The sequence below is a fragment of the Pseudochaenichthys georgianus genome, chromosome 19 (assembly GCF_902827115.2).
Source record: "Pseudochaenichthys georgianus chromosome 19, fPseGeo1.2, whole genome shotgun sequence".
Classification (NCBI taxonomy): Eukaryota; Metazoa; Chordata; class Actinopteri; order Perciformes; family Channichthyidae; genus Pseudochaenichthys; species Pseudochaenichthys georgianus.
In genome coordinates, this window is record NC_047521.1 from 26136516 (window position 1) to 26162304 (window position 25789).

At 40.2% G+C, this 25789-nt stretch overlaps 3 protein-coding genes across 14 annotated transcripts in view; all 3 read left to right on the top strand.

The window, feature by feature from the left end:
• xrcc6 (X-ray repair complementing defective repair in Chinese hamster cells 6) overlaps nt 1-3266 on the top strand; it is a 5395-nt gene extending 2129 nt beyond the window's left edge. Inside the window, exons 2-4 of the mRNA XM_034107157.2 lie at nt 292-392; nt 496-612; nt 1980-3266. Of these exons, the coding sequence (XP_033963048.1) occupies nt 292-392; nt 496-612; nt 1980-2179 (418 nt within the window). The 3' untranslated portion in view covers nt 2180-3266. The remainder of the gene's footprint in view (nt 1-291; nt 393-495; nt 613-1979) is intronic.
• Nucleotides 3267-4740: 1474 nt separating this feature from the next.
• Nucleotides 4741-9354, top strand: LOC117464999 (GTPase IMAP family member 4-like). Of its 7 annotated transcripts, none has more exons than XM_034107825.2 (8): nt 4741-4769; nt 5038-5134; nt 5662-5727; nt 6293-6343; nt 6456-6506; nt 6599-6649; nt 7203-7244; nt 7803-9354. In XM_034107825.2, exons 2-8 carry the CDS (start codon nt 5089-5091, stop codon nt 8486-8488), a joined length of 993 nt encoding a protein of 330 aa, XP_033963716.1. In that variant the 5' UTR covers nt 4741-4769; nt 5038-5088; the 3' UTR covers nt 8489-9354. The 7 variants fall into 7 exon arrangements, with proteins under 7 accessions (XP_033963716.1, XP_033963720.1, XP_033963715.1 ...); XM_034107829.2 differs by having other exon boundaries at nt 4746-4769; nt 5041-5134; XM_034107824.2 differs by having other exon boundaries at nt 4751-4939.
• A 948-nt stretch (nt 9355-10302) lies between these two features.
• Nucleotides 10303-25729, top strand: josd1 (Josephin domain containing 1). Of its 6 annotated transcripts, none has more exons than XM_071206769.1 (8): nt 10303-10522; nt 10828-10859; nt 11378-11673; nt 13927-14160; nt 15597-15797; nt 17330-17458; nt 19599-19793; nt 23909-25729. In XM_071206769.1, exons 4-8 carry the CDS (start codon nt 14021-14023, stop codon nt 24006-24008), a joined length of 765 nt encoding a protein of 254 aa, XP_071062870.1. In that variant the 5' UTR covers nt 10303-10522; nt 10828-10859; nt 11378-11673; nt 13927-14020; the 3' UTR covers nt 24009-25729. The 6 variants fall into 6 exon arrangements, with proteins under 6 accessions (XP_071062870.1, XP_071062869.1, XP_033963655.1 ...); XM_071206768.1 differs by lacking the exon at nt 10828-10859 and adding an exon at nt 12107-12249 and having other exon boundaries at nt 11378-11713; XM_034107764.2 differs by lacking the exon at nt 10828-10859 and having other exon boundaries at nt 11378-11713.
• The last annotated feature ends 60 nt before the right edge of the window (nt 25730-25789 follow it).

The window sequence follows — 25789 nt, forward strand, 5'->3', positions numbered from 1 at the left end:
CAGAAATGTATTCTGGGCCTAAACCATTCAGTGCTTTATAAACCACTGGTAGTTTATAGTCCAAAATTAAATTATAGTCCAAAATTGTCATATGGACTATTGCAATATTCAAAGCAAACCAATTGACCAATCAGAATCGAGTATTCAACTAAGCCATGCAATAAGTGAGGGATAGTGTGCAGCGAGGCGGTCATTATGGGGAAAAGAACCACCGACAGGCGGATCAGGAGCCCGACGCGTTTTCAAAATAACATGTAATAATTAGTGTTGTTTGTTTGTAATGTGTTGCAGGAGCGATGCGTTTGAGAACCCGGTCATCCAGCAGCACTACAGGAACCTGGAGGCTCTCGCTCTGGATATGGACGCTCCGGAGAACACAGAGGACCTCATCAGTGAGACTCGGATTCAGACGGACATTAAGAAATCCTCTCATAGCTGCCACAACTTCCTGTTCCTCCGTCTCACACTTCCTGTCTTTCTTCTCCTCTTCCTCAGTGCCGAAGGTGGAGCAGATCAACCAGCGTCTGGGTCCTCTGGTTGAGGACTTCAAGGATCTGGTTTACCCAATCGGATACAACCCTGAGAACAAACCAGGAGCCAAACGCAAGACAGGTCAGAGCCGGAGACACTTCAGAAACGTTGTGCACTTATATAGCGCTTTTGCCGTCTTTGCAACCATTCAAAGCGCTTTGGGACATCTGCATTAAATATAAATAGTTCTACGGTAGAGGCTTTAAGAGAACGCAATTAATTGGACGGCGTCTTTCAGCATCTTCTATTTTTTACTTATACATATATATACACGTATAAAGACTTTTGATTTCACTGTCCATTTAATAAATATAAAGTGTCTTCCGGCACCCTCCCTATACTGTACATAGGTACAATACATAGAAAATACACTAACTGGCTTGTTTTTATCACAAGTTTAATTTGTTCTGCTGCAATATTTCTTCAGGGCTTTCATCAGCACTGAATAATGTTGAAACACATAAATGAAGGCAGCACAATTAACCAGATTTTATTCAAATTGTCATATGGACTATTGCAATATTCAAAATGCAGGAACACGAGATTTGTTAAAGGCAAGTTTATTTATATAGCACCTTTCAACACAAGGCAGTTCAAGGTGCTTTACAAAAATGAAAGACATTCAGACAAAGGCATTTAAAAACAGTCATTAATAATAAAAGAAACATTCAAAGAAAAAATACATGTACAATTAATACATCTGGTTAAAGGCTAAATATCTGTTCAAATTAAAGTATTGTGGGCTGAGGAGATATCACGACCTTCAAATCTATTCTACCAACTTAACAAAACACATATTTGTTGGTACAGTTCATATAGCTATTAAAAAAACGACACTAATAATGTGAATACTGCTGCAAAAAAGATCCACCTCGTGAATATCATGAATTATTGAAATTGCTATTGAAATAAAGGAATCACAACTAGTTATTCTTTCCCTTACGTCACTGTTGCTGTGTTTATTTAGTGCTTTATTCGCAGTGATTCTGAAATGGGGGTACGCGGACCCCTAGGGGTACGTTGGGGTACTGCAGGGATAAAAAAAAGTTAATTAAAAAAATACCATGCATGATTACAAAAATAATCTTAGTACAATAAGTTAAATAGAAAACACAATTTTATATAAAATAATCCTAGAACCACCAAGGGGGTCCTCATATAAACATGTCAAATTGGTGTATTGTATTTTATAGTTTTGCATAATATATCATTTTGTTCATTGGTTTGTTAAACAGATATTACTTCAGTTGAAAAACTCCTTCGAAAAATCAGTTTAAAAATATGTGAACATCACTATATTGGAATTATTTGTGTATAGGCTTTTTCGATCAAACATTTTCGGGGTCGGTCAGGGGGTACTTGGCTGAGAAAAAGTTTGAGAAGCACTGCGTTATTGTACAGTAAAAGGCTGATTTATCTTAATGTTTCCTCCATGGATTAACCTGCAGCTGATGCCGGAGGTGGAGCTGATAAGAAGCCCAAAGTGGAAGTATCTGAAGACGAGCTGCGGGCCCACGTGCAGAACGGCACCCTGGTAAAACTGACGGTGCCGGTGCTGAAGGACGCATGCAAACAGTTTGGGGTTCGGACCACCGGCACCAAGAAGCAGGAGCTGATGGACGCTCTGATCGCAAAACTCGGACCCTGAGTCGTTCAATATGAACCTCACGGTGCCTTCGTGAGCAGATTCTTTTCAAGATCCAATAATTCTGGTGCATTTCAGGATCTACTTTAAAAGCAGGTTACATGTTTTTTTACATTTACTGTGTAGTCTGGGAAATGTGGGTTGAACCAAAACACTGTTTGTACAAATCTAAAATCTTTCTGTTGGAGCTTGATAAGATAAAACATGTTTTTTTAAGGCAACTTTGTTCAGTGCAGTTCAGTGCTAATGTCTAATAATTAATAATGTTTAAATGTTAAAAAAAAACTATTTTCTATGTCTGATCTAAATTGTTTTCTCATTTGTTTGAGTGAATTAGAAAGAAGCAATAAAAAAAAAACTTGAGTTCCTTAATTGTATTTTTTTCCATAGAATAATTTCTAATTGATTTCTTTTTTTTGTGTAATGATATTTGTAGATATCAAGTTGTTGTTGTTGTTGTTGTTGTTGTTGTAATACTCACTTCACCCACAATAGGCGGAAATGCACCACCAGCCAATGTTTTACATATGACAAAAAGCATAGGCTGGTTGTGCACAAATTAGTATTATGCTGCTTCCAAGTTACTTAAATGTTATTTCTTTATGAAAATGCGGGAAAAACAATATTTGTCAGGTGAAAATGCAGTGTGTTATATACAGGCAGATTTGTGCTAATTATGAAAACGGTTATAACTAAAGAAAGACATTACAGTAGGGTTACATCGCTTGCTAACACACAACATGTGGCCAGAATGAGCATTACAACAACAAACACTAAATGATAAATGAAACTGCAATTTTTGTCAGCAGTTTTTTAGTCCTCTACGACGTGGTCTACATTATGTGACAAATTGGCATTTTCCCATTACTACAAAATACATAACATACTTTAGAACTCGAAAACATCCAATCAATGCTTTTTATAATATATAAAACGAGATGCCTAACGTATTCAGCAACCTAAAGTCATTCACTACTTCAAACAAGAGAGGAAACACATTGGATCAGACTTACAGACTGAATACCTCTATTTCTTATTCTGAATTGCCTCTCTGGGCTTCCGTACTGTACAGTAAAAGCAGGATCATAAAAAAAACGTACCTTTCATTTGCATGAATAAAACTAAACCCTTTCACAGCCCTGCCTTTAGCTTGTCTTATTATAATACCTGCATGACTCCAGTTCTTCTTTTTGCAAGAAGTCTTAAAATAACGTCAAATGTATAACGTTGGGTAGTGGTGCATGTTACCCCCTTGTGGTCAGAAGGAGCATTACAACAACAAACACTAAAATAATTCTGACAAAAAAATTGAAAAACATGCATTTTTTTCAGCTGATTATTTAGTCATAAACAAAGTAAAGGACACACTTTAGATCAAACTTAAAAAATGGATACCACTCTCCAGGTTTCCTTAAAGGTGGGGTAGGTAAGTTTCAGAAACAGGCTCGAGATACACTTTTTGTTATATTCCATGGAATGCTCTTAACATCCCGATAGCAATGAATATCTGAAGTGCTTTGACAAAAAATCCATAACAAAAATTCATCTGTGGAAGCCGTGATACTGTAAAAAGTACAACTTTTGGATTGGATTGCCGCCCTGTCTGTCAGCCTTCCATATCGTGCACGCACAAATGTATCTCGTGCCCTCATTGGGCGTGCCGTCATTGGGCGTGCATTGCAGCAGTACTTCAATGACTCGCCAGCAGGCGGCCACTTTCACCAGTCTGCTGACATCATGTGCGCGTTCATGTGTGTTGGAGGAGGTGCTCTGTAAGGAAGTCGTCTGAAGGAAGGGGCGGATTCTTTTCGGCTGTGTAATTTCACATTTTAGTGCACTCGAGCTGGTTTCTGAAACGTACCTACCCCACCTTTAATGTACATTACATGGTCATAAAAAAGCTGTATCTAATCTTGCATTTGCATGAATAAAACTAAACCCTTTTACAGCCCTGCCTTTAGCAAAGCCTCATGACTCATACTGTACATGTGAAGCAGCATCACTTCTTAAAATAATGTCAAAGTTATAACGTTGGGTAGTGGTGCATGTTACCCCCTTGTGGTCACAAGGAGCATTACAACAACAAACACAAAAAGAAAAACATGCATTTTTTCAGCTGTTATTTAGTCATAAAAACACAAAATGAAATACTTTAGATTGAAAAAATGGATACCACTACTTGTTTTGTTTTTTACACTTGCCTCTCCAGGTTTCCGAACTATACGGTAAAAGTAGGATCGTAAAAAAGCTGTATCTAATCTTGAATTTGCATGAATAAAACTAAACCCTTTTAGTTTGCTTTACTCTAATGACTCGTACTTCACACACATGTGAAGCAACATTTCCAGTTCTTCGTGTAGCAAGAAAACAAAGAAGGTGTGTCTGTCTGAAGCATTCGCTGCATACCTGGACCTTCTCAATGCATTGTTTGATCCACACAGCAGAGCGAAGAATACAAACCACTGTGCCTGCTGAGGGCAGGCGTGTTCAGGCAAATGTTTCAGGAAGAACATACATGCAACTTTGACCTCATGTGTGTTGCGTCAGGGGTTTGCAGATTTAAAGGAAAAGGCATTCTCTCACTAAGCAGCAGGTAATGGAGCGGGAGGAACATTTAGCCGCTGCTGTACGCTGAAATACAGCTTTTTAATCCAGTTGTATTGTATATTAAGTGTTTTCTTGAGTAGGGTTTCTGTCACGTTTGCTACATGTTAACATCAACTGGTTCTGATCTGCCTGGAAAAAGGGTATCTGACACTTTAAGTATGCTGTAATAACATGTGTTGTTCGTAGTTTTACTTTGAGTTGGAAACCCCGGCGTCTGCGTTGAACTTAAAGTGATTTTATGTTGACACTTTAAGCAGGAGTGCTGCCACATATTTGCCCTACCTTGATAATAAGACTGCAGAGAAATGGAGTGTCAGTGTGAAAAGGACAACCCTGAGGATGCTGCTGGAGGTGAGACAAGAAAACAAAGAATATGTCAATGCTACTTATTAGTTAATTATATGACAATGCATTTTAAATTGGCACTATATGAAATGAGCATTACTCACTGATTGTCTTTCTTTATGTCATGTTGTAATATTGAGTAGTTAGGTTTGTAAAAGCTGAGACTATAATGTGAAGTAATCGGTGAAATATCTTTGAATTCTTGGTTAGGTTTTCAAAATAAATGCAGGCGAAAAACAACTATAGTCATAAGTGAAACACTGCTCAATGTAGTTTTATATAATCTATTTAAAATAGTTGTGTATGCAGCAGCTCTCCCCTGCCATGTGTAAAACTGCAAGAGTTTCCTGCTGTTCAAAAGAAAGTATTATTCTGGTCATTACATATAAAGATTAAAATAAAAGACACCCACAGCTCTGGATTCAACCTAAGGGTTATTTTTATTTAGAGAACTTGATTCTGCATTTAATATTTGCATGATTAATTAAACGTTTAGTTTGTGCAACATAACTGACGTCGTGTTTCCCTCTTAGGCTGGTGGAACATGCAGATGGGAACTTTCACTGTGGTCGGGTATCTTCTCTACAGATTCTCTCAGAGTCAGTCTCACACACACACACACACACACACACACACACACACACACACACACACACACACACACACACACACACACACACACACACACACACACACACACACACACACACACACACACACACGTTCTGGAAACTAGAAAGTACGGAGGCTCGTTGGGGACTTTCTTAAAATCATAATGTACGCTGATTTGCAAAATAGCATTATAATTTCCCGCATATATATGAGTATAGCATCAGCCATTTCATTGGTCTTTTATAATGGGCAATAATCAAATCAGTGAAACAGTGCCCTCGGACATGTCAATACTCTAAAATGTATAGCAGATCGAACTTTGGTGAATAATTAACAAATGGTTTTCATCAGACCAGACACTCCTGATATAAGAGCAGCTTATCCCCCTCCATTAGTGACAGTGTCAATGATTTAACCGGCCTGTCATGTGCACACACTTACTGATCCAAAACACACATTTCTACAACAGCTGGTTTACTTTTCAAATGGTCAGCCAAACCACCAGTGGACCAACGCTGACCTCAACACTGATAGCTTTCTGTTCCTCTGCAGCGCTGCCGGCTCTGATCAGGTGGCCGATTCGTATCTTCTGCTCCCTAACGGGTGAGTCCAGTCACAGAGAGGTCAGAGGTCACTTTGTCCCGTTTGTATACGGTTATTTATTGTGTTTATGATTGGACATTTGTATCAATGAATGTGTGTTTTTTTGCTTTAGGAGTGTCAACTCTGTGGAGCTGGGTGAGCCATCTAGTGGGAACTCTTCGTGGTACGTAATCAAGTGTATTATAACCGGAGGAATACCAATGTTTCAGCTCCAAAATAAAAAAATGAATGTGCTATTTTGTTTTTGTGTGACAGGAATCCAGGGCCTGTGTAAATGGCTGTCTCGAATTTGGCGTTTCATAGGATGTAAGTTGCCTGCAAAAGACGATATATAATACGATGTATTATTATTCTTTATTATTATAATTCTTTATCATTTTTAATATACCTGTTTTTTATTATTATTTGTATTTATGCATTTGTATTTTTTTAATATATATATTTGTATTATTATTATTTTAATATTATTTGTATTTTTTTATTTTGTTAATTCAGCAAGTTTATTGCCAATAAGACATTCAAAAAAAGTGTTCTCTCTGGCTTTGCATGCCATTAGCTTATTAGCTTAGCATGCCGTTAGCTTAATAGCTTAGCATGCCGTTAGCTTAATAGCTTAGCATGCCGTTAGCTTAATAGCTTAGCATGCCATTTCAAACAGGTGTTGGATACTCTGCATTGAGTGATTCAGAGTGTCCTTTTTTAGTAAAGATAAACAGATGTTCAGTTTTGAAATGGATGTTATTTTAGGAAGTGATTCAGAAATGCAGCAGCTGACAGCAGTTTGAGTGGAGTGAGGGTATGTTAGTGCTCAAGCTACACGATAATTATAAGCCTATAACTAAATCTGCTTCTCCATCAGCGTCTTCCTCCAAGTTCAAGTGGCTGATTGCTGTCATCTTAGGTGAGTTCACCTTCATTTTTTGATACATTTGAATGCGTTTTATTGGTTTTCCCTGTTTAATTTATGATATTTTAACGTAAAACTAATTTACTCTGGCCCATTCGGGCTAAAAATCCGTATTTTCTGGGATGACTTAAGTCAACCTGGAAGTCAGCATCTCCCTGGTTTCCCCCCAGAAGAAGCCAATAGGATTTTTCCATTGGATTTTGGATGATTTCAGAACGTATGATACTTACACATTTGTTCAGTAAAATAATCTCACCAATAACGCCACTTTTGTGAGTGTAGTGTAGACCACAGACTGTATACTGTATATCAAGGTGTAGAAGCATAACTATAAAGCTAATGTTACACTGTAAATACGTTGCATTCAAGACAACTCTAAAATGTCCCCGTTTACATTTTCTAGTTTTAAGTGTTTTAGGTTCACAACAACAAACAATGTTTTCCTAAAGAATTTCAATAAAAGATTCTTCCACATCTGAGTCTAACTACTTTCCAGGTTTTTGCACTCTCTCCTGCGGCTCTTTATTAATCATCTTATAAAATCCTCTGCAGGGTCAGAGATGGAGCCCAGCAGCGGCGGCGCCTGTAAACCGGGGCTGAGGCTGATCATTCTGGGGCCGACATGGGGAGGACGGACCTCTCTTGCAGACGTTTTGTTGGGTAAAAGTAAGAAGCATGCACCCAAGGGCCCTCTGATGGAGAGCACCAGGAGATCCACAGTGATAGACAGCAGAGAGGTGGTAGTGGTGGAGACCCCGGATGTCTTAGGGACCTCTTTGGTGCCGGAGATCAGAGCCAGAGAAGCTCTGAGGAGCCTCCAGCTGTGCGGCCCGGGACCTCACGCCTTCCTGCTGGTGGTCCAAGCATCGGGCTCCAAGCATGGGGTCGACCATGATATAATTCATGCGATCCTAACCACCATCAACACGTTTGGAGCAGAGACAGCAGGCTTCATCATCCCAGTGCTCATCCAGCCAGACCACCGGGATGAATTGCCTAATCCAGATTTCAATGATATGGCTGTTAGGAAGTTCCTGAGGCTCCGGATCGAGGAAAACACGATCCCGAAGGAGCTGAAGAAGATACGCAAGCAGGTGATGGAGCTTGTGATGGAGGTGAAGTCTCAGAAGGAGGGCCACTTCGTCCACGAGCTGCAGAAAAGAGAGGAGAGCATCAGGGAGGAGCTGCTCAATGACATGACCTCTGCACTGGCCGAGAAACTGCCTCATGAGTATTAAAGGTCCCCTACTGTTGTTCATCAATATATTATAGTTCTCTGTTATATATAGTGTGTGTGTGTGTGTGTGTGTGTGTGTGTGTGTGTGTGTGTGTGTGTGTGTGTGTGTGTGTGTGTGTGTGTGTGTGTGTGTGCGTGTGTGTGTGTGTGTGTGTGCGCGTGTGCGTGTGGTCGGTCAAGTGTTAAACATGCCATTTTGACTGTAAGTGCAAGGGTGACGCTTCACCGAGAGTATTTTCGTCAGTGCTGGTTCACCTCTGTCCGACTGGATTTAGTTCCGCCGGTCGCCTTCTGGTTTCTCAACATGCCGCAGTTAGATATCACGCCCACATCAAACATCTATTTGCATCATTGCTTATGGGATGCTATCCGTCTTTGCAGCATTATACATTTGCGAAGATGCAACTTCACTTTTCTTATGTTGCTTTTTACAAGATCTATTAGCTAGCTGTATTGAATAGATCACACGGGGCTTCTTCCAAATTAACAACACTTTCAGTATTGACACAATAGTGACAAAGGGGCTCATTTTCAGGTTCAATGGACACAGGGGATTTTAGCGTCTGCAGACCATTTACATGCACAGAAACCTATAGAACACAGCAGGAGAGGGAAAACCCCCAAAACACAATAGGATCTCTTTAAGATATTTTTAAATAAGATGTCTATGCAGTGGTGGACAGTAACACAATGCATTTTCTTAAGTACATTATTTCTATGAAGGTCTTTGTTACCCGTTACTTTGAGGTGGATGCATTTTCTCTTTTCTTTTCTAAAATGCATTACAGCGTACGATGTGTAGTTGTACTAATGTCATGTTATTTTAATGTAAATGTCAAACAAAAGACGTTAATAAAAGCAATAAGATATCACGCAAACATACATTTTATTTCATTTTTCGGATGTGTTTTAATTCCCTGATGTGTGTATCTTCTTTTATAAGGCCTGTGTGTTTCCTCCACTGTTCCTGTGTCGACCTACCTTTCATAATTCATAAGTTATCAAACTTTAAAGATGACCGGGGGAATGAACTGCTCAGTGTTTCCTCCGTTTCTCTCCAGAGGAATCTGAAACAGCATTCAGACCAGGAAATGAACTTTAATATGGAGACGCTTAAATTGAATTAAAATCTATCATAGATGTATTTCATAGATGTATTTGTGTTGCTGCTTTCTACATCATATTGTCAACAGATCACATGTGTATACTCTATATGTATACATAGACAGTATGACAATATGACGACAACCACAACAACAATGGGAAAAAGCTCACAAAGATAAAATATAAATAAATAATTTAAGTACAAAACTGAAACAAGGAACAATAATCTGAAATAAGAATAAATATAGGGGGGAAGGAAATAGGGGGTGTAGTCAAATGGTGATCATATTTTTAAGTTATTTTAATTTACTTTTTTAAACAACAGCAACCAGAAAAAGCTAAATAAATAAATAACGTAATGTAACAAATAAACAATGATTAAAAACAAATAATAACAGATACAAATCCAATTAATTTGGGGAATAAACTAATCGGGGTTTAGTCTTTACATATTAGACATATTGAGTTCATTTCCTTTTTACCAGTAATACAAATGGCGGTCATAATAAGTGCATTTATGTAGAGTTTATATTCTTTTCAATTCCTTTCATAGTCTCGCGGTGTTGCATTGTGCACAGACCCAGTTTACTTTATTTAAATGCAGTTTCAACCACAGTTTATGGTTTCAGCCATAGACTGGTTTCAACACGCCCTCTCCAGCAGGGTGAGTTAATCTGGGTTTCTCTCCTGGCTGGGAGGTTCCTCTGTCTACTGACGCACGCGCTGACAGCAACATGGGGCTCGAGGAGGAGTTGCTTCTGCGCATGTCCGCGTGTGCACGGCCAGAAACAGACAGATAGCTGCTGAACTGAGGAAAAACTGGCAAAGACAAAGGACTGAGACACATTTACAGAACCAGGAGACACTATATTGAGTTTTTACACCGGTTTATAATAGCCAAGGTGTTCGAGGACCACCAGGAAGCGGACAGGTGAGTGTTTCTGCTGAACAAATGGAGTTATAAGACATAAAGGAAGCGTTGTGGTTGTGTTTGCTGTAGTCACGTAAAGCAGCCTGAGGATTGTTGCTACATATCTGTTAGTATCATGGATTAAAAGCATGTGTTATGTTTGTGTTTAATCCCTGTTAATGGACTGAAGGATCGCTGTGATAATTGTTAGGGCTATTTTTACTGAACAGACTGCTTCCTCTACCCAGTCCTAGAAATGTTTACCTTCTCTTTTAAGGGTCTGCTGAACAGGAGGAGATTGTAACCAGCCTGTACTGTCATTTCAGATATCTAACACCAGTTTGAATTCAAATAAGAGGTGATTTGAAGTGTTTTTGAGGTGTTAAAATGCTAATCAGACTCAGTTAGGGTGTCATGTTGGGCTCTGCTAACATGTGGTGGGGATTTGTGACCACTTTCTGTTATTTAAAATAGCTTAAATACAATATTGTAAAAAGAAAGGCAAGCTTATCAAAATAGCTTTAAGACATAGTGTGAAAGAAACACATTGTAAAAAGAAATGTAAAATATCTATATAGAATTTATAGAAAACATTATATATTAAAGTATTACAACAAAATAAATGCATTATAAAAATACATTTAAATACCTTTTTAAAGCAAAGAAAATAGAAATGAAGTCAAGCTAAAATAGAATAAAGTTTAAATACAACAATCAAAGTTACAGTGCTGTGTAAAATATGAATAATTGTTTGATTTAATCCAAAGAAAATAGAAAAGTCTGGATTTAAAAGAAGTGAGAGTTCCTGTTTTCTGGTTGGTTGTAGATATTTGAAGCAGATCCTAATAACACAGATTCTCTTTCTGTCTTTTTCAGTTTGTTTGACTCTCCAAGCATCGCATCCTTGTTGAACCCAGTGGAACCCACCCCCTCCTGGTCGATGGAAATACCTGCAAATCTCTAGTCTGTATGGAAACAGCTGCAAACCGGAGATGGAGGAAGTGGAAACACACACCTCTTTTGTGGAGTAATCGTCATTTCGCTTCGGGAGCATCTTTGTTAGCTGGCAGATCCATCATCTTGAGTTCCTGTTGACCTTTTCTCCACGTCTACCCTTTAGAGAGCAGGTGTTACACCCCCCCCCCGCTCCTCTCGGCTGGGAGGTTGCTCTGGTAATGGTTGCCATGATGCTGATGTAGCGTCGGGAAGCTGGTAGTTAACCAAATTTCATTAAAAAATCTGCTCAGAATTAGGCAAGATATAGTCGATTTGGGAGAGAAGTCTGCATCGCTCAGTGCGTTGTTCGTGCGTTTAGGTACCAAAACTACCACACCCAGAGAGGGCAACAGTACACACATCCTTTACTCAAGTAGAAGTACAGATACTCGTGTTTAAAAAAGTACTGACTAAACTTCTTTACTCAAGTGAAAGTAAAGAGGCTTTGAAGTGTACTTCAGTAAAAAGTACCCATAGCTAGCAGCTGTTTTAAAGAGTACCTGACCTCCCTTTATATTAATAGAACAATAATGTCATTGTTAGCTAATGAATGTTTCCATGGTGACCAACGGCAACATGACAACGTTTCCATTGGTCCCTCTACTTTAGAGAAGACCAGGAAGTGATGGATACACGGATCGTGTTCCAACCAATAGGCACGCAGTGACTCTAAAGAATAATGACCACGCACCAACCCACATTCAGACTAAAGGAACCAGCTGTTTGGGAAATGAGAGAAGTAGAAAGTACAGGTATTTGAGTTCAACATGTAAGAAGTAGAAAGTACAGGTATTTGAGTTCAACATGTAAGAAGTAGAAAGTACAGGTATTTGGGTTCAACATGTAAGAAGTAGAAAGTACAGGTATTTGGGTTCAACATGTAAGAAGTAGAAAGTACAGGTATTTGAGTTCAACATGTAATAAGTAGAAAGTACAGGTATTTGAGTTCAACATGTAAGAAGTAGAAAGTACAGGTATTTGAGTTCAACATGTAATAAGTAGAAAGTACAGGTATTTGGGTTCAACATGTGATAAGTAGAAAGTACAGGTATTTGAGTTCAACATGTAAGAAGTAGAAAGTACAGGTATTTGTGTTCAACATGTGAGAAGTAGAAAGTACAGGTATTTGAGTTCAACATGTAAGAAGTAGAAAGTACAGGTATTTGAGTTCAACATGTAATAAGTAGAAAGTACAGGTATTTGAGTTCAACATGTAAGAAGTAGAAAGTACAGGTATTTGAGTTCAACATGTAATAAGTAGAAAGTACAGGTATTTGAGTTCAACATGTAAGAAGTAGAAGGTACAGGTATTTGAGTTCAACATGTAATAAGTAGAAAGTACAGGTATTTGAGTTCAACATGTAAGAAGTAGAAAGTACAGGTATTTGAGTTCAACATGTAAGAAGTAGAAAGTACAGGTATTTGAGTTCAACATGTAATAAGTAGAAAGTACAGGTATTTGGGTTCAACATGTAATAAGTAGAAAGTACAGGTATTTGAGTTCAACATGTAAGAAGTAGAAAGTACAGGTATTTGTGTTCAACATGTAAGAAGTAGAAAGTACAGGTATTTGAGTTCAACATGTAATAAGTAGAAAGTACAGGTATTTGAGTTCAACATGTAAGAAGTAGAAAGTACAGGTATTTGAGTTCAACGTGTAAGAAGTAGAAAGTACAGGTATTTGTGTTCAACATGTAAGAAGTAGAAAGTACAGGTATTTGAGTTCAACATGTAATAAGTAGAAAGTACAGGTATTTGAGTTCAACATGTAAGAAGTAGAAAGTACAGGTATTTGAGTTCAACATGTAATAAGTAGAAAGTACAGGTATTTGAGTTCAACATGTGAGAAGTAGAAAGTACAGGTATTTGAGTTCAACATGTAAGAAGTAGAAAGTACAGGTATTTGAGTTCAACGTGTAAGAAGTAGAAAGTACAGGTATTTGTGTTCAACATGTAAGAAGTAGAAAGTGCAGGTATTTGTGTTCAACATGTGAGAAGTAGAAAGTACAGGTATTTGAGTTCAACATGTAAGAAGTAGAAAGTACAGGTATTTGAGTTCAACATGTGAGAAGTAGAAAGTACAGGTATTTGAGTTCAACATGAGAGAAGTAGAAAGTACAGGTATTTGTGTTCAAAACGTAAGAAGTCAAAGTAAAAAGTTCTCAGAAAAATAAGTAGTGGAGGAAAGTACTGATACCAGAAAAATATACTTAAGTGCAGTAACAAAGTATTTGTACTCCACTACTTCCCACCTCTGGATATACCCAAAAAGTAGTACATTAAATGCAGTATACCATAAATACTAGGATGTCATACTGGTCATTTTGCAGAAAGCAGCATGCTATCCTGACCTACAATCCTTTGTAAAGCAGATAGAAGGATAAGGAGATCTAGTCCTAACTATATGAATACTGCATGTATGTTTGCAGGCTTTCTCCCATGCTGATGTAGCGTCGTGAAGCTGGTAGTTGTGGAGCTGGAGGAGAAGGAGGTGTTGGAGGTGGAGGAGGTGAACGTTTGGGGATGGGCAGCGCTCCATATCCAGCGGGGGAGTGGAAGGGGAAGGGGAGAGGAGGCCTTCAGGAGCTGGGCTGCATGCGCTGGAAGGTCAGCAAGCAGAAAGGAGGAGGAGGAGGAGGAGGAGAGGCAGCAGAGGAGAGGAGGTAACCACATGTTTCTCTATTCCCAGCAGTGTGAACCTTGAAGTGTTGGGTACCCCAAAGTTTTATGGTAGAAATATTTAGGATGGGTCCCCAGTAATTACAAACTGCCGGATGCTAACTTGGTTAGGTTGGCATAAGTTTACTGTTAATTAGCATATGCAGACAACAGCGAAAACATGGTAGGCTGCTTTGGACAATCTTGGCGTGGCTTTTGAGGTATAATGAGGATGTTGAATCTATTTCTGACAGTTTAAGGGTCCAACATTTCAGTTTTGAGTCCCCTAAAGTGTTCTTAAAATAGTTCACTATCTGTGTTTTTAATTTTTGTTTTACTTGTATGTATGCACCACAACACCAAGTCAAATTCCTCGTACGTGTCAACCCACCTGGTAATAAACCCGTTTCTGAAGCTGGGGAGGAAGCTGGGGCGGAAGCTGGGGTGGAAGCTGGGGAGGAAGCTGGGGTGGAAGCTGGGGTGGAAGCTGGGGAGGAAGCTGGGGAGGAAGCTGGGGTGGAAGCTGGGGTGGAAGCTGGGGTGGAAGCTGGGGTGGAAGCTGGGGAGGAAGCTGGGGTGGAAGCTGGGGAGGAAGCTGGGGTGGAAGCTGGGGAGGAAGCTGGGGAGGAAGCTGGGGAGGAAGCTGGGGTGGAAGCTGGGGTGAAGCTGGGGTGGAAGCTGGGGTGGAAGCTGGGGTGGAAGCTGGGGTGGAAGCTGGGGTGGAAGCTGGGTGGAAGCTGAGGTGGAAGCTGGGATTGAAGCTGGGGAGGAAGCTGGGGAGGAAGCTGGGGTGGAAGCTGGGGAGGAAGCTGGGGTGGAAGCTGGGGTGAAGCTGGGGTGGAAGCTGGGTGGAAGCTGGGGTGGAAGCTGAGGTGGAAGCTGGGATTGAAGCTGGGGAGGAAGCTGGGGTGGAAGCTGGGGTGGAAGCTGGGGAGGAAGCTGGGGTGGAAGGAAGACCTGGCAGCTTAAATAGAGCGGCATGTTTAGGAGAATGTGTGTGGTTGGTTGTCAGAGGGACGAGCCGCGTCACGTGTTAATGTATGATTGGTGCTCGAGTTGAGTGCCTGAACTAGCTCGCAGGCTTCGCCCTATGTATGGCCACTATCTGGTTAAAACTGCCATTTTAAATCCTGAAAATGTCAGAAATTGACTTAATAACCCCCAGAACTACTCCAAAATGTTCCAAATCGAACAAGCCATTATTTTTGTACTATTGTCTTCAATTGCTTTTTATTGCTAATTAATGCAACTTGTGTTAATTGTGCAAATTTCCCAACATATGCAAGATATCATCCTGCAGTTTCTATGTGCTGGGGACCCCTGCTATACATTTCTATCATAAAACTTTGGACTACTCAACATTTCTGGGTTCACAGTGCTGCCAGACTGCTGTAGCTGTGCATAACATGACAATAACGCCTTTAATCTTTGGCTCTTTGAGGTGCAGGGGTCCCGCGGACCCTCAGCAGGATCTCTCGTCCTCCTCTTCCTCCCTCACCCCTCCTCTTCCTCCCCCTCTGACCCCCCTGCCCATTTATCACGAGAAGCAGCGGCGGGAGCTGTGCGCCCTTCACGCCCTGAACAACGTCTTCCAGGACGGCACGGCCTTCAGCAGGGACGCCCTGCAGGAGATCTACCAGAGGTGGGAGAGCCGGGGTTACCAGGGGCACGAAATGTGTGGGAAAAGTTGTGTAAAATGTATTTTTTCACACCTAGGATGAGGTTGGAATTGGAAGAAAGGAGTAGTTTTTAAAGTATCGATTGTTTTGTCTCTTGGGTAACAATATGTTCACAATCTAATAGGGGGATATACTGTATTTCCATGCTTTTGGGAATATGACTTTATATCGAGATTCAAATTTGTGTAGGATATTAAAGGGGACCTATCATGCAAAATGCACTTCCTGATGTATTTTATACATCACCATGTGCCCCCGGTGTGTCGGGGAACTCACGCAGCGTCAGAAAATAAAACCCTCTCTCTTTTCCTCCGTACCCAAATCTCTAAAAACGGGGAACAACGGAGCTGATCCAGATTTGCGTCCGATATGACGTAATATCTGAAATGTGGACCCACGGCCCAATCAGAAACGTTGCTATCGGAAACAATGCCCGACGTAATATGGTCGGTGTTTACATTAGCATCGCTAACACTCAGAGCTAACCTGTACTGGAGAGCATGTGTGTGAAGAAGCAGGAAGTAGAAAGGAACTCACCTTGTGGTCTAACCGGCAAGAGAGAAAGCCTTTGAGCTCCAGACAGAGAGAATCCTTGATCTAATAATCCTTGCGTTTCATCACCGCAGCATTTTAGACAGTATCTGCCAGGTCCCGCATGAGCCGGCATAAGCTCCGCCCCCTCTTATTTTAATATGTTTCAGTTTAAAAACAAAAAAAGCTTTATTTTTTATTTAGCCTTTATTTATACAGGTGCACCTCTCATTGAGACACAGGGTCTCGTTCTCAAGAGAATCAGAATCAGCACTTTTGAAACAGGAAGTGAAATAGAGGGATATGAGACGTGGCTAGTCCTCCCGAAATGTTGTGCGTCGTTCTGTTAATATCCGTTAAATTCCACAAAAAGAGTTTAACTAAAGTTACGCAAAATAAGTTGCTTGTTTTACGGGCGCTGTTAGAAACATGGAGTCTGCCTGACCCAGAGGATGTTGAGGCTAATTAATAATAAGCGTCATGTTCAATTTCTCCAGTTTATAACAAAACAAATGCAATCAAAAAAAAATCTACATTTTGTAAAGAAGACTTAATCTCAATGCGTTTTCCCTGTGTTTCAAAACCCAAACTACCGTACCATTTAATATACCCAATGCATACCGTAAATACCAGGGTGTCCTACTGGTCACATCTCTATCGCACAATCCTTTGCAAAACAGAGAGAAGTTTTAGTATTTGTCGATCTAGTATCGTCCACTTGTATGAATCCTGCATGCGACAGTGTGTAAGGGAAGCTGCAGTACATACGTTTGTTTACATGTGATTGTTGACTGATCAAAAATGGTCTCTACTTATTTGATTATGGCTATAAACGTCACACTATTCATATTTTCAAACAGTTTTAACAATGGAATTAAATAGGGGAACACAGTTGAGGGAAACATTATGTCAATATTTCTTCTGTGTACTTATATACGTTTATAATCTCCTGATTTCTCGACAGGCTTTCTCCCAGCACGCTGGTGACGCCGCACAAGAAGAGCATGCTGGGAAACGGGAACTACGATGTAAACGTCATCATGGCGGCGCTGCAGACCCGCGGGTTCGAGGCCGTTTGGTGGGATAAAAGAAGGTAAGACGGGCGGGAAACTCCCATCAACTCATACATATCGTATGTAACTTTTCGGCATTTAAAATGTATAAAAACGACTAGACCGTTGCTATATATTTTCCCTAATGATTCAAACACTAGGGCAGGGGTGTCAAACTCAATTTCATCGCGGGCCACATCAGCATTATGGTTGCACTCAAAGGGCCGGTTGTAACTTTAAGACTATATAAAAATATATATATAAATATATCATATATATATAAATAATGTATTATATTACATCATTGTCTCTGCATTGGATAGGGTAATAACTTCATAATTAACTACGTCTGAAAGCAGAAGTCTAGGGCAAGTCTCTTCGGTGCGTATGTCCCAAAATGATTTAAAAAGAAAAGCCAAATTCTGGAGAAAAAAGAAATAGAAGTGACGTTTTGAAATAAAAATCTAATTCTGAGAAAAAGGAATTCTATGAAAAAATGCATATTTTGAAGAAAAAAAGGCAAATTCTGAGAAAAAAGTCATATTTGAGATGCATTGTGGGACATGTAGTTTATGGGCAACATGCTTCTATAGCATGTAACCGTATAATAAACATATTATATTCTTTGCAAGCTCTTGTGGGGCCACATAAAATGAAGTCGCGGGCCGAATGTGGCCCCCGGGCCTTGAGTTTGACACCCCTGCACTAGGGCAATCTGTTATTGTCATAGTGGTGTTGTATCCCCCAGAAGCTGTCAGAAAGTGCCCTTATATGCAGTTTAAGCTGCATTTTTACCATACTTTTTTAAGATCTTGGTCTTTTTTTACTTTATATTATATCCTCGTGTAGGATTTTAGTCATTAGACGTCTGGAAGTTATCCGAGGCAGCCACACGGTGTAGGAGAAACACAGATTTCTGACGTAAAACAGCTTATTTTAGGGTTTTTATCTTCATTTCTTACTGAAAAATACAAATTACAATAGATATCCTTACACAATTACACTTTTTGTACCTTAGATACATACTCATGTCTGGACATTATTAAGATCTTCATTAGTAATACTTTTTCTTATATACAAAGGCACTATCTTCTGTGTCCGTTTGTTTTGGAGAGACCTCTGCGCATAAATCCTCTATCAGTATGAAAATAAAATCCCAACCACGAGAAAATGACTGCAATTGTGGTGCAGACGAAAACTCCCATGATCCCACGCTGTTTCATAATGTCAACACACTATCGTGTTGTTTTGCGAAAGAGACGCCTTAGCAGCAGAACGTATCTTGTTGTTGGTTTGACTCCCACTGAGTAAACATGAGGCAAACGTCTTAGTGTCCTCGTTAGCATGAACTCTGATTAGTCAGCGTTCCTGCTTCCCTCACTCAGTCTTACAGCAGACGCTTTTATCAGTAAAACGATAATGTTATCAGCAGAGCCTTATTCCTGTTTCTGTGTCCTCAACAGGAACAAAAGCCATACTTGCCAACCCTCCCGATTTTCGCGGGAGACTCCCGATTTCATAGCCCTCTCCCGGTTTCCTCCCGGGGTCGTATTTCTCCCGCATTTCTCCCGATCTCTGTCAAAATCAGATTTAATCAGGACTGTTTCCACTCGGACTTTAATACAGCCACACCATTGTTTGGTTTCCATGGTAGCGCGTCTCTTTAGTAGCGCGCGCAACTGAAAGTCTGAGAGGGTGAGCTGATAGTCACAGAAAACAGAACAAGAATCGACGACTCGAGCCTCTGCTCACTCCTGTCCTTACGCTGGTGCGACAGGCAGTGCACTTACAACTACAATAAACTTGTTAATGTTAATCTAACAGCTCTGGCAATCCACTAGCACCCCCCCCCCCACGGTGTTTTTGAAATGCTCCCGATTTCTGAGGTTGGCAAGTATGACAAAATGACCCTTAATCTGGAGACAGTAACAGCTGATTGATGCAACACAGTGAAGAATGTCAGACAGATTATATATAGGTGTCATTGTAGGCTTTAGATTCGGTCAAAGTAATGATTGGACATAAAGCAAATATGTACATGTTGATTAAAGAAGGGATAATAATTGCGTATTATAAATCGGCTTATTCCAATATATTTTCTGTTGGATGTGGAGCTTTTGTTTTTGAAGTCATGATATGCCTTATTCTGATTCTGATATGAAATGACTTGTCCTCCTTCAGGGACGTGGGCAGCATCGAGCTGTCCAACGTGACGGGCTTCATCCTGAACGTCCCGTCTAACCTGCGCTGGGGTCCTCTGATGCTGCCGCTCAAACGCCAGCACTGGATGGGAGTCAGGGAGGTGGGGGGGGTCTACTACAACCTGGACTCCAAGCTGCGCAGCCCTCAGCCAATCGGAGCGCCCGACCACGTCAGGTGTGTGTGTGTGTGTGTGTGTGTGTGTGTGTGTGTGTGTGTGTGTGTGTGTGTGTGTGTGTGTGTGTGTGTGTGTGTGTGTGTGTGTGTGTGTGTGTGTGTGTGTGTGTGTGTGTGTGTGTGTGTGTGTGTGTGTGTGTGTGTGTGTGTGTGTGTGTGTGTGTGTGTGTGTGTGTGTGTGTGTGTGTGTGTGTGTGTGTGTGTGTGTGTGTGTGTGTGTGTGTGTGTGTGTGTGTGTGTGTGTGTGTGTGTGTGTGTGTGTGTGTGTGTGTGTGTGTGTGTGTGTGTGTGTGTGGAGATTCAGATCAATTATGGATTTAAAGGGGACCTATTATGCAAAATCCTCTTCTTCATGTCTCTTCGACATCAACATGTGTCCCCTCTTCTTCATGTCTCTTCTACATCAACATGTGTCCCCTCTTCTCCATGTCTCTTCTACATCAACATGTGTCCCCTCTGCTTCGTGTCTCCTCTACATCAACATGTGTCCCCTCTTCTTCGTGTCTCTTCTACATCAACATGTGTCCCCTCTTCTTCGTGTCTCTTCTACATCAACATGTGTCCCCTCTTCTTCGTGTCTCTTCTACATCAACATGTGTCCCCTCTTCTTCACGTCTCTTCTACATCAACATGTGTCCCCTCTTCTTCATGTCTCTTCTACATCAACATGTGTCCCCTCTCTTCATGTCTCTTCTACATCAGCATGTGTCCCCTCTTCTTCATGTCTCTTCTACATCAACATGTGTCCCCTCTTCTCCATGTCTCTTCTACATCAACATGTGTCCCCTCTTCTTCATGTCTCTTCTACATCAACATGTGTCCCCTCTTCTCCATGTCTCTTCTACATCAACATGTGTCCCCTCTGTGGACAGAGACTCTGAAAGTCTCAGGAACAAAGATTCTCTCTCTTTTTGATCCATTTCTATAAAAACCTGTCTGAAAATGAGCTGATCAGATTTTGGCCACTTTGTGATGTCATAATGTTTTTTTGGCTCCTCAAGTAATTATTTATTAGTAACAGACAGAGAATCAGCACTTTGGAAACAGGGCTGAAACAGAGGAGATTATGGGTAATGCTGCAATGATCTGTTTGGTGTTTCAGCCAATCAGAGACAGGCTCTGTATATATCTGAGACCTGTGATATGTTAATGAGAAACAGTATAATAGGAGACCTTGAAAGGGATTCATCCGTCACATGCTTTTGGTGGTGGTCATTTTAAGATTTCTTTTGTTAATCTGTAACCCTTTGTGACAAGACTTTATATAGAATTAGACGTAGCCATCATGACAGTTTATAGACTCTGGTTTTGAAGTCTTGAATTTGACATTTCAGCCGTCACCACATTTGTTTTTTTGCAACCAGAAGGGACACAAAAGCCTGGAGCTGAGTACAACCAGACAATGGAAAGACATTTTTAGGCAACAAAATGCTATAATTACTTTTCATGAACTGGAAACAAACTATAAAAGGGATAAAAGTTCAAGGATGACAACACGGAAAACACTGTGGTAGCGAACTGTCAATCACAAGTTAGCCCCGCCCCTTTTGTGTGTTTTAGTGATTTTGTTTGTGTGTCTTTCTAACTTTTGTACAAAGCAAGTATATAAAAAGTGGTCGTAGCCATTCAAACAATTAACCAGAATGTTACAATTTAACTTTCTTAGGCTGAAAACAAATGTAAAGGTTTACAATTGAGTCAGTTCGGAGACAAAAACAGAGACCACATCCTGGTAGCGACCTGTCAATCACAAGGTAGCCCCGCCCTAAAGCGGACCCTTATCATCTATTTTACTCTTAAGTGCGACCATTATTTACAAAATGAATATTATGTAGTATGAAAGAGGTCTTTAAACTACTGATTCAGGCCAGAAAATTAAGGTTTAAAATGTTTTCTAATGTAAAAAGATCAAGCGAGAAGTCGGGTCATTTTCTCATAGACTTCTCATGACGTCTTATTTCAACCAGTGGGGTCGCCCCCTACTGGACATTAGGGATATTAAGAGATACTATAAATGCTAAGTTTGTCACTAAAACGGCATATTCAGCTATGTGGCCAATAATGAATAGTAACAGGGGAAATGTGCTTTACATGGCATCTCTTTGAATAGCAGATTTTGAAAGTGATTATATGTCAGAGTTGTGTTTTTGGGGTTCTAATGGCGCATTTCCACTGCAGGGCCTCGCACGGCTTAGTACGGTATAGTTAGGCCTTGGTAGGCCAGGCTCACTTTATGCTGCGTTTCCATTACAGTTTAGTAACTGGGGCAGTAACCATAGTAACGCAGTGTGGGCGGAGCCGTGACGTCATCTTCAATGTGAAACACAAAACCAACATCAGCCGTTAGCTGTTAGCACTCAGAGCTCACAGCTCCTCATATCTGCTCAGAAACTAGACAGAAGTTAAACAAGTACAAACCACAGACTGCCTGTGTCATGGAGAATACAGTCGCTGGTTTATTTATGTCTGTAGGCCGTTGTTGTGAGTGTGGACGGTCGGAGCATTTACAACGTTAGCTTAGCCGATCTCCATTCAGAAAACATGCATTCTAAAAGGTGTTTCTCTGCCGTCTGTCTGCAGACTTGTCAAAGCATTAATTCATGGTTTTTACTAACCGGTATCAGTATGTTGTTACTTCGGCATCATTTAGAAACGTGTATTACAATTAGATCACGGTCAAATAAGTTCATTTTCTTGTAGTTGTAGCCCCCTAGCCACCGATTCTCTCACTAGTTTAGCATATTCAGCCCGGTTGTTGGCCGGACGATTTTGGAGGGCCAGAAAACTGTGAAAAAGTACCCGTTAGCCGGAACTACGCCTAGTGGAAACGCAACCAAAACGGGCCGGGTTTGGCACGGCACGCTTAAACCGTGCTACGCGCTGCAGTGGAAATGCGCCATAAGTGGCTTTAAAGTAGGTCTATCCCTTTATACAGATGCAGCATACAGTACAGTATAGATATTAAAAACATGTCATTATCTTCCCCATTATTTGTAAAGAGTGCATATTTGTAGATGGGTCATTCCAGAATTGGAGGACAATTTAGACACCAACATTTTTGAAAAATGAACCTTTTATTTTATAATTTTTTGTATGTATTTAGGAAAAACAGATAATAAACCGTCAAAAAAAGTGATTTGCCCAGCTAGGCATCAAATGTATATTTTCCAATGAAGAATTACCCTGTTACTCTAATTATAGTAACAGGGTTGAAAATCAATGCTAATTTGAGCTTTAACCTCAGGAAGTATTGCTAGATGTAGCATGTAATGCTACTTTCAAGGCAAGGACACACTTGGATATCTAATGCAAGAAAGATAACTTTGAAATTAATATGCTTTATTCTGAAAATATCAGTAACAGGGTTGAGTGGGTCGGAGTGCCACACTCTTTTAAGACTGAAAAGATTGTAAAAATATGAAAAATAAAAGAGGACTTAGTTGTGGTCTACCCATGGCACTAGCAGGTGGCTTGCTGATGTCACTTCCTGTGTGTCATCTGATTTACAGTTTGTTCACTTCCTGTGCCAATCTAAAAAGGTTTGGATAACAGGCTTGAACGCATGTTGAGGGACACACCTTCTGTGCAAAATTACTGTTATCTAAAATATGTTTATGATTTAACAAATTGATTTTACCATTACAAGAGACATATATCAATAGAATAATACCAAAAAAAGTAAATAAAATCGCTATTTTAAATGTTATATTTGACATGCAAGTTGGTCACCAAGAAGCGGGGACAAGAGAAAAATGCCATTTAGGGGATGTTCGAGAGCTATTTGATCATTTAAATAATATCTTGAAACCACTTTTTCAACTTTATATACATTTTGTCTCAAGACAAGTATGTTTAACACAACAAGTGCATGTTTTAGTATTTTGGGCATGGATTATTAGATTTTTTTATATGGGGGACATGAAATGTCCTCCAATTCTGGAATGACCCAGCTATATTTGTCCTAAATGTGCTCAAAATAATGAGTTTCTATGGTTTTTAACCTAAAATAAATGTTTTTCAAGTAGTGTTTTCTATACGAATTTCTGTAAAACAGTTGATTTTGGGGTTTTTATTATTATAATAATAAGTGGCGTTGCTATTTTTCCTCATGGCAGGAAGTTTCTCCGGCAGCAGCTGCGAGGGAAGAACTGTGAGCTCCTATTGGTCGTCTCAGAGGAAGTGGAGGCGCACCAAACATGGCGGACGGACGGCTAACGGTTCAACCTGCCGCTCTTAACGGGCCAATCACAGGACAGGAAGTCGTGCACAGCCAATCACGTGGATGTTCTTCTCCTCCCTTTCTTTTTGAGGTTTTGTTTACACGGCCATTGCTGGACTCTTTATCGGAGAGGATGCAAAGCAATGAAGGAAGCAAACACTTTACAGGGAGAATCACAGTCCTTTACTCACAACACACTTATACACATCTTGTGTTTTTATATATATATATATATATATTGACTATTTTTCAATGTCAGTGTTTGTTTCTTTTTACTGTTTCCAAAGTGATGGGAGTTTATGAAAAATGCTAATTATCCGCAGGGGCGCTCCCGGCTTCAGCCATGTTTCCACAGACGTGTTTCCCGTCCTTCACTTTCACCAAAGCGTGCCCTTTCTGCCTCTTTTTCTCATCTCATCACAGGTCAAAATTCACGTTGCCAACTTTGTATTTCATCCACTTTCCAAACACCGTTTTGTATTATGCAACAGAGCAATGCAACTCCCGGGCCGAGCGCTCGCTCTGCTGGATCTCTCACTCGGTTTCCTAGAAGTAATGGCGTCATTAATCCAGTTTTCTGTGATTGTGGTTTCTCTAAAGTCGAGAGGGGGACAGGAAATAAGGCTGAAGTAACGGTGTTCATCTCGTATTCGAGTTATACCGCATACAATACAAGAAGACATCTAATTAGGGAGAAAAACCTTCTATCTTAATTATTCAACCTCAGAAATGTGCCGTACTTTATGTAAACAGTTGGCAGGACTTTGCAAAAGCTATCTGGGGGTTATTGTGGTAACGATACTCATGTCTAATTGGACTGAAATTGGTTCTAGATGTAATATATTTCAAATTGGGGTGATAAGAGAAAGTGTTTCTATTTTTGTTGAAATGTAATCTTACAAAAGGACACGAATTGACCGTACCTAATTTAAAATGTTCAGCCCCAGGGAGAGTTATTTGTGACTTTTAAAGAGGCCCCGTCGTGCTTTTGGGGGTAGGATAAATGTTTGAGCATTAAAGCATGTCACAGTAGAGACACTACATACACACATGAAGCCTGAAACGGAGTATAATAGGGCCCCTTTAAAACACTCAGCGGGGGTCTCAAATGTGCAAGAGGACGTTTTAGGAAAGTGGATTTAGGAGGAGATGAAGTGCAGTGTGCCTGGGTGTAGAGAAATGTATAAAAAAAAGAAGGTTTTTTGGTGGATTTCTGTGAAAAGAGCCTTACGAGAGATTCCTCTGTTTGTAGCTTTCAAATCAGCTCAAGAGAAACTGTTATTTCTATTGTGTCTAAACGACGATATTGGCCTTAACTTGTTTACATTTCAAATATATATGTGTTGCTCTGAAAGAATAAGATGCCATTTATCCGGAGATTTAATCCAAAGCACCAATTTATCAAGATCACGTAATTTAAATATGATGTTTTCACTTTTGCAGCCAAGGGCTTCGTGTCGTTTCTTTTGGACCTTCGACCTCTAAATATCGCGTTATGTCAACGTGAAGCATCGGAGAGGTTTTCATTCATTTGCTTTTGGAGATTTTTGGACCCACTCGCATCATATCTCACGGTTGCATTTATTCAACATGTGCTTTTCTTGTTGCCATGACAATCCATTCAGCCCTTCCCACTGAAGGAATCCTGATATTGTTGTATTTTTTTTATGTTTTGCATAGAAATAAAATGCTTATAATGGCACTTTATGTACAAAGACAGTGTGTTTGTATTTAATCCGTCATGTTTTGCTCTCACAGGGTTATTGTTCAGTTTATT

Bases quoted from the DNA above. Each gene is read 5' to 3' on its own strand.
- LOC117464999 (XM_034107821.2), top strand. From the start codon at position 6,166: ATGTGCACACACTTACTGATCCAAAACACACATTTCTACAACAGCTGG. The intron at 6,650-7,202 runs GTAAGTTGCCTG...CTTCTCCATCAG, and splicing joins AATTTGGCGTTTCATAGGAT to CGTCTTCCTCCAAGTTCAAG. The intron at 7,245-7,802 runs GTGAGTTCACCT...AATCCTCTGCAG, and splicing joins GCTGATTGCTGTCATCTTAG to GGTCAGAGATGGAGCCCAGC.
- josd1 (XM_071206769.1), top strand. From the start codon at position 14,021: ATGGGCAGCGCTCCATATCCAGCGGGGGAGTGGAAGGGGAAGGGGAGA. The intron at 15,798-17,329 runs GTGGGAGAGCCG...ATTTCTCGACAG, and splicing joins CTGCAGGAGATCTACCAGAG to GCTTTCTCCCAGCACGCTGG. The intron at 17,459-19,598 runs GTAAGACGGGCG...GTCCTCCTTCAG, and splicing joins GTTTGGTGGGATAAAAGAAG to GGACGTGGGCAGCATCGAGC.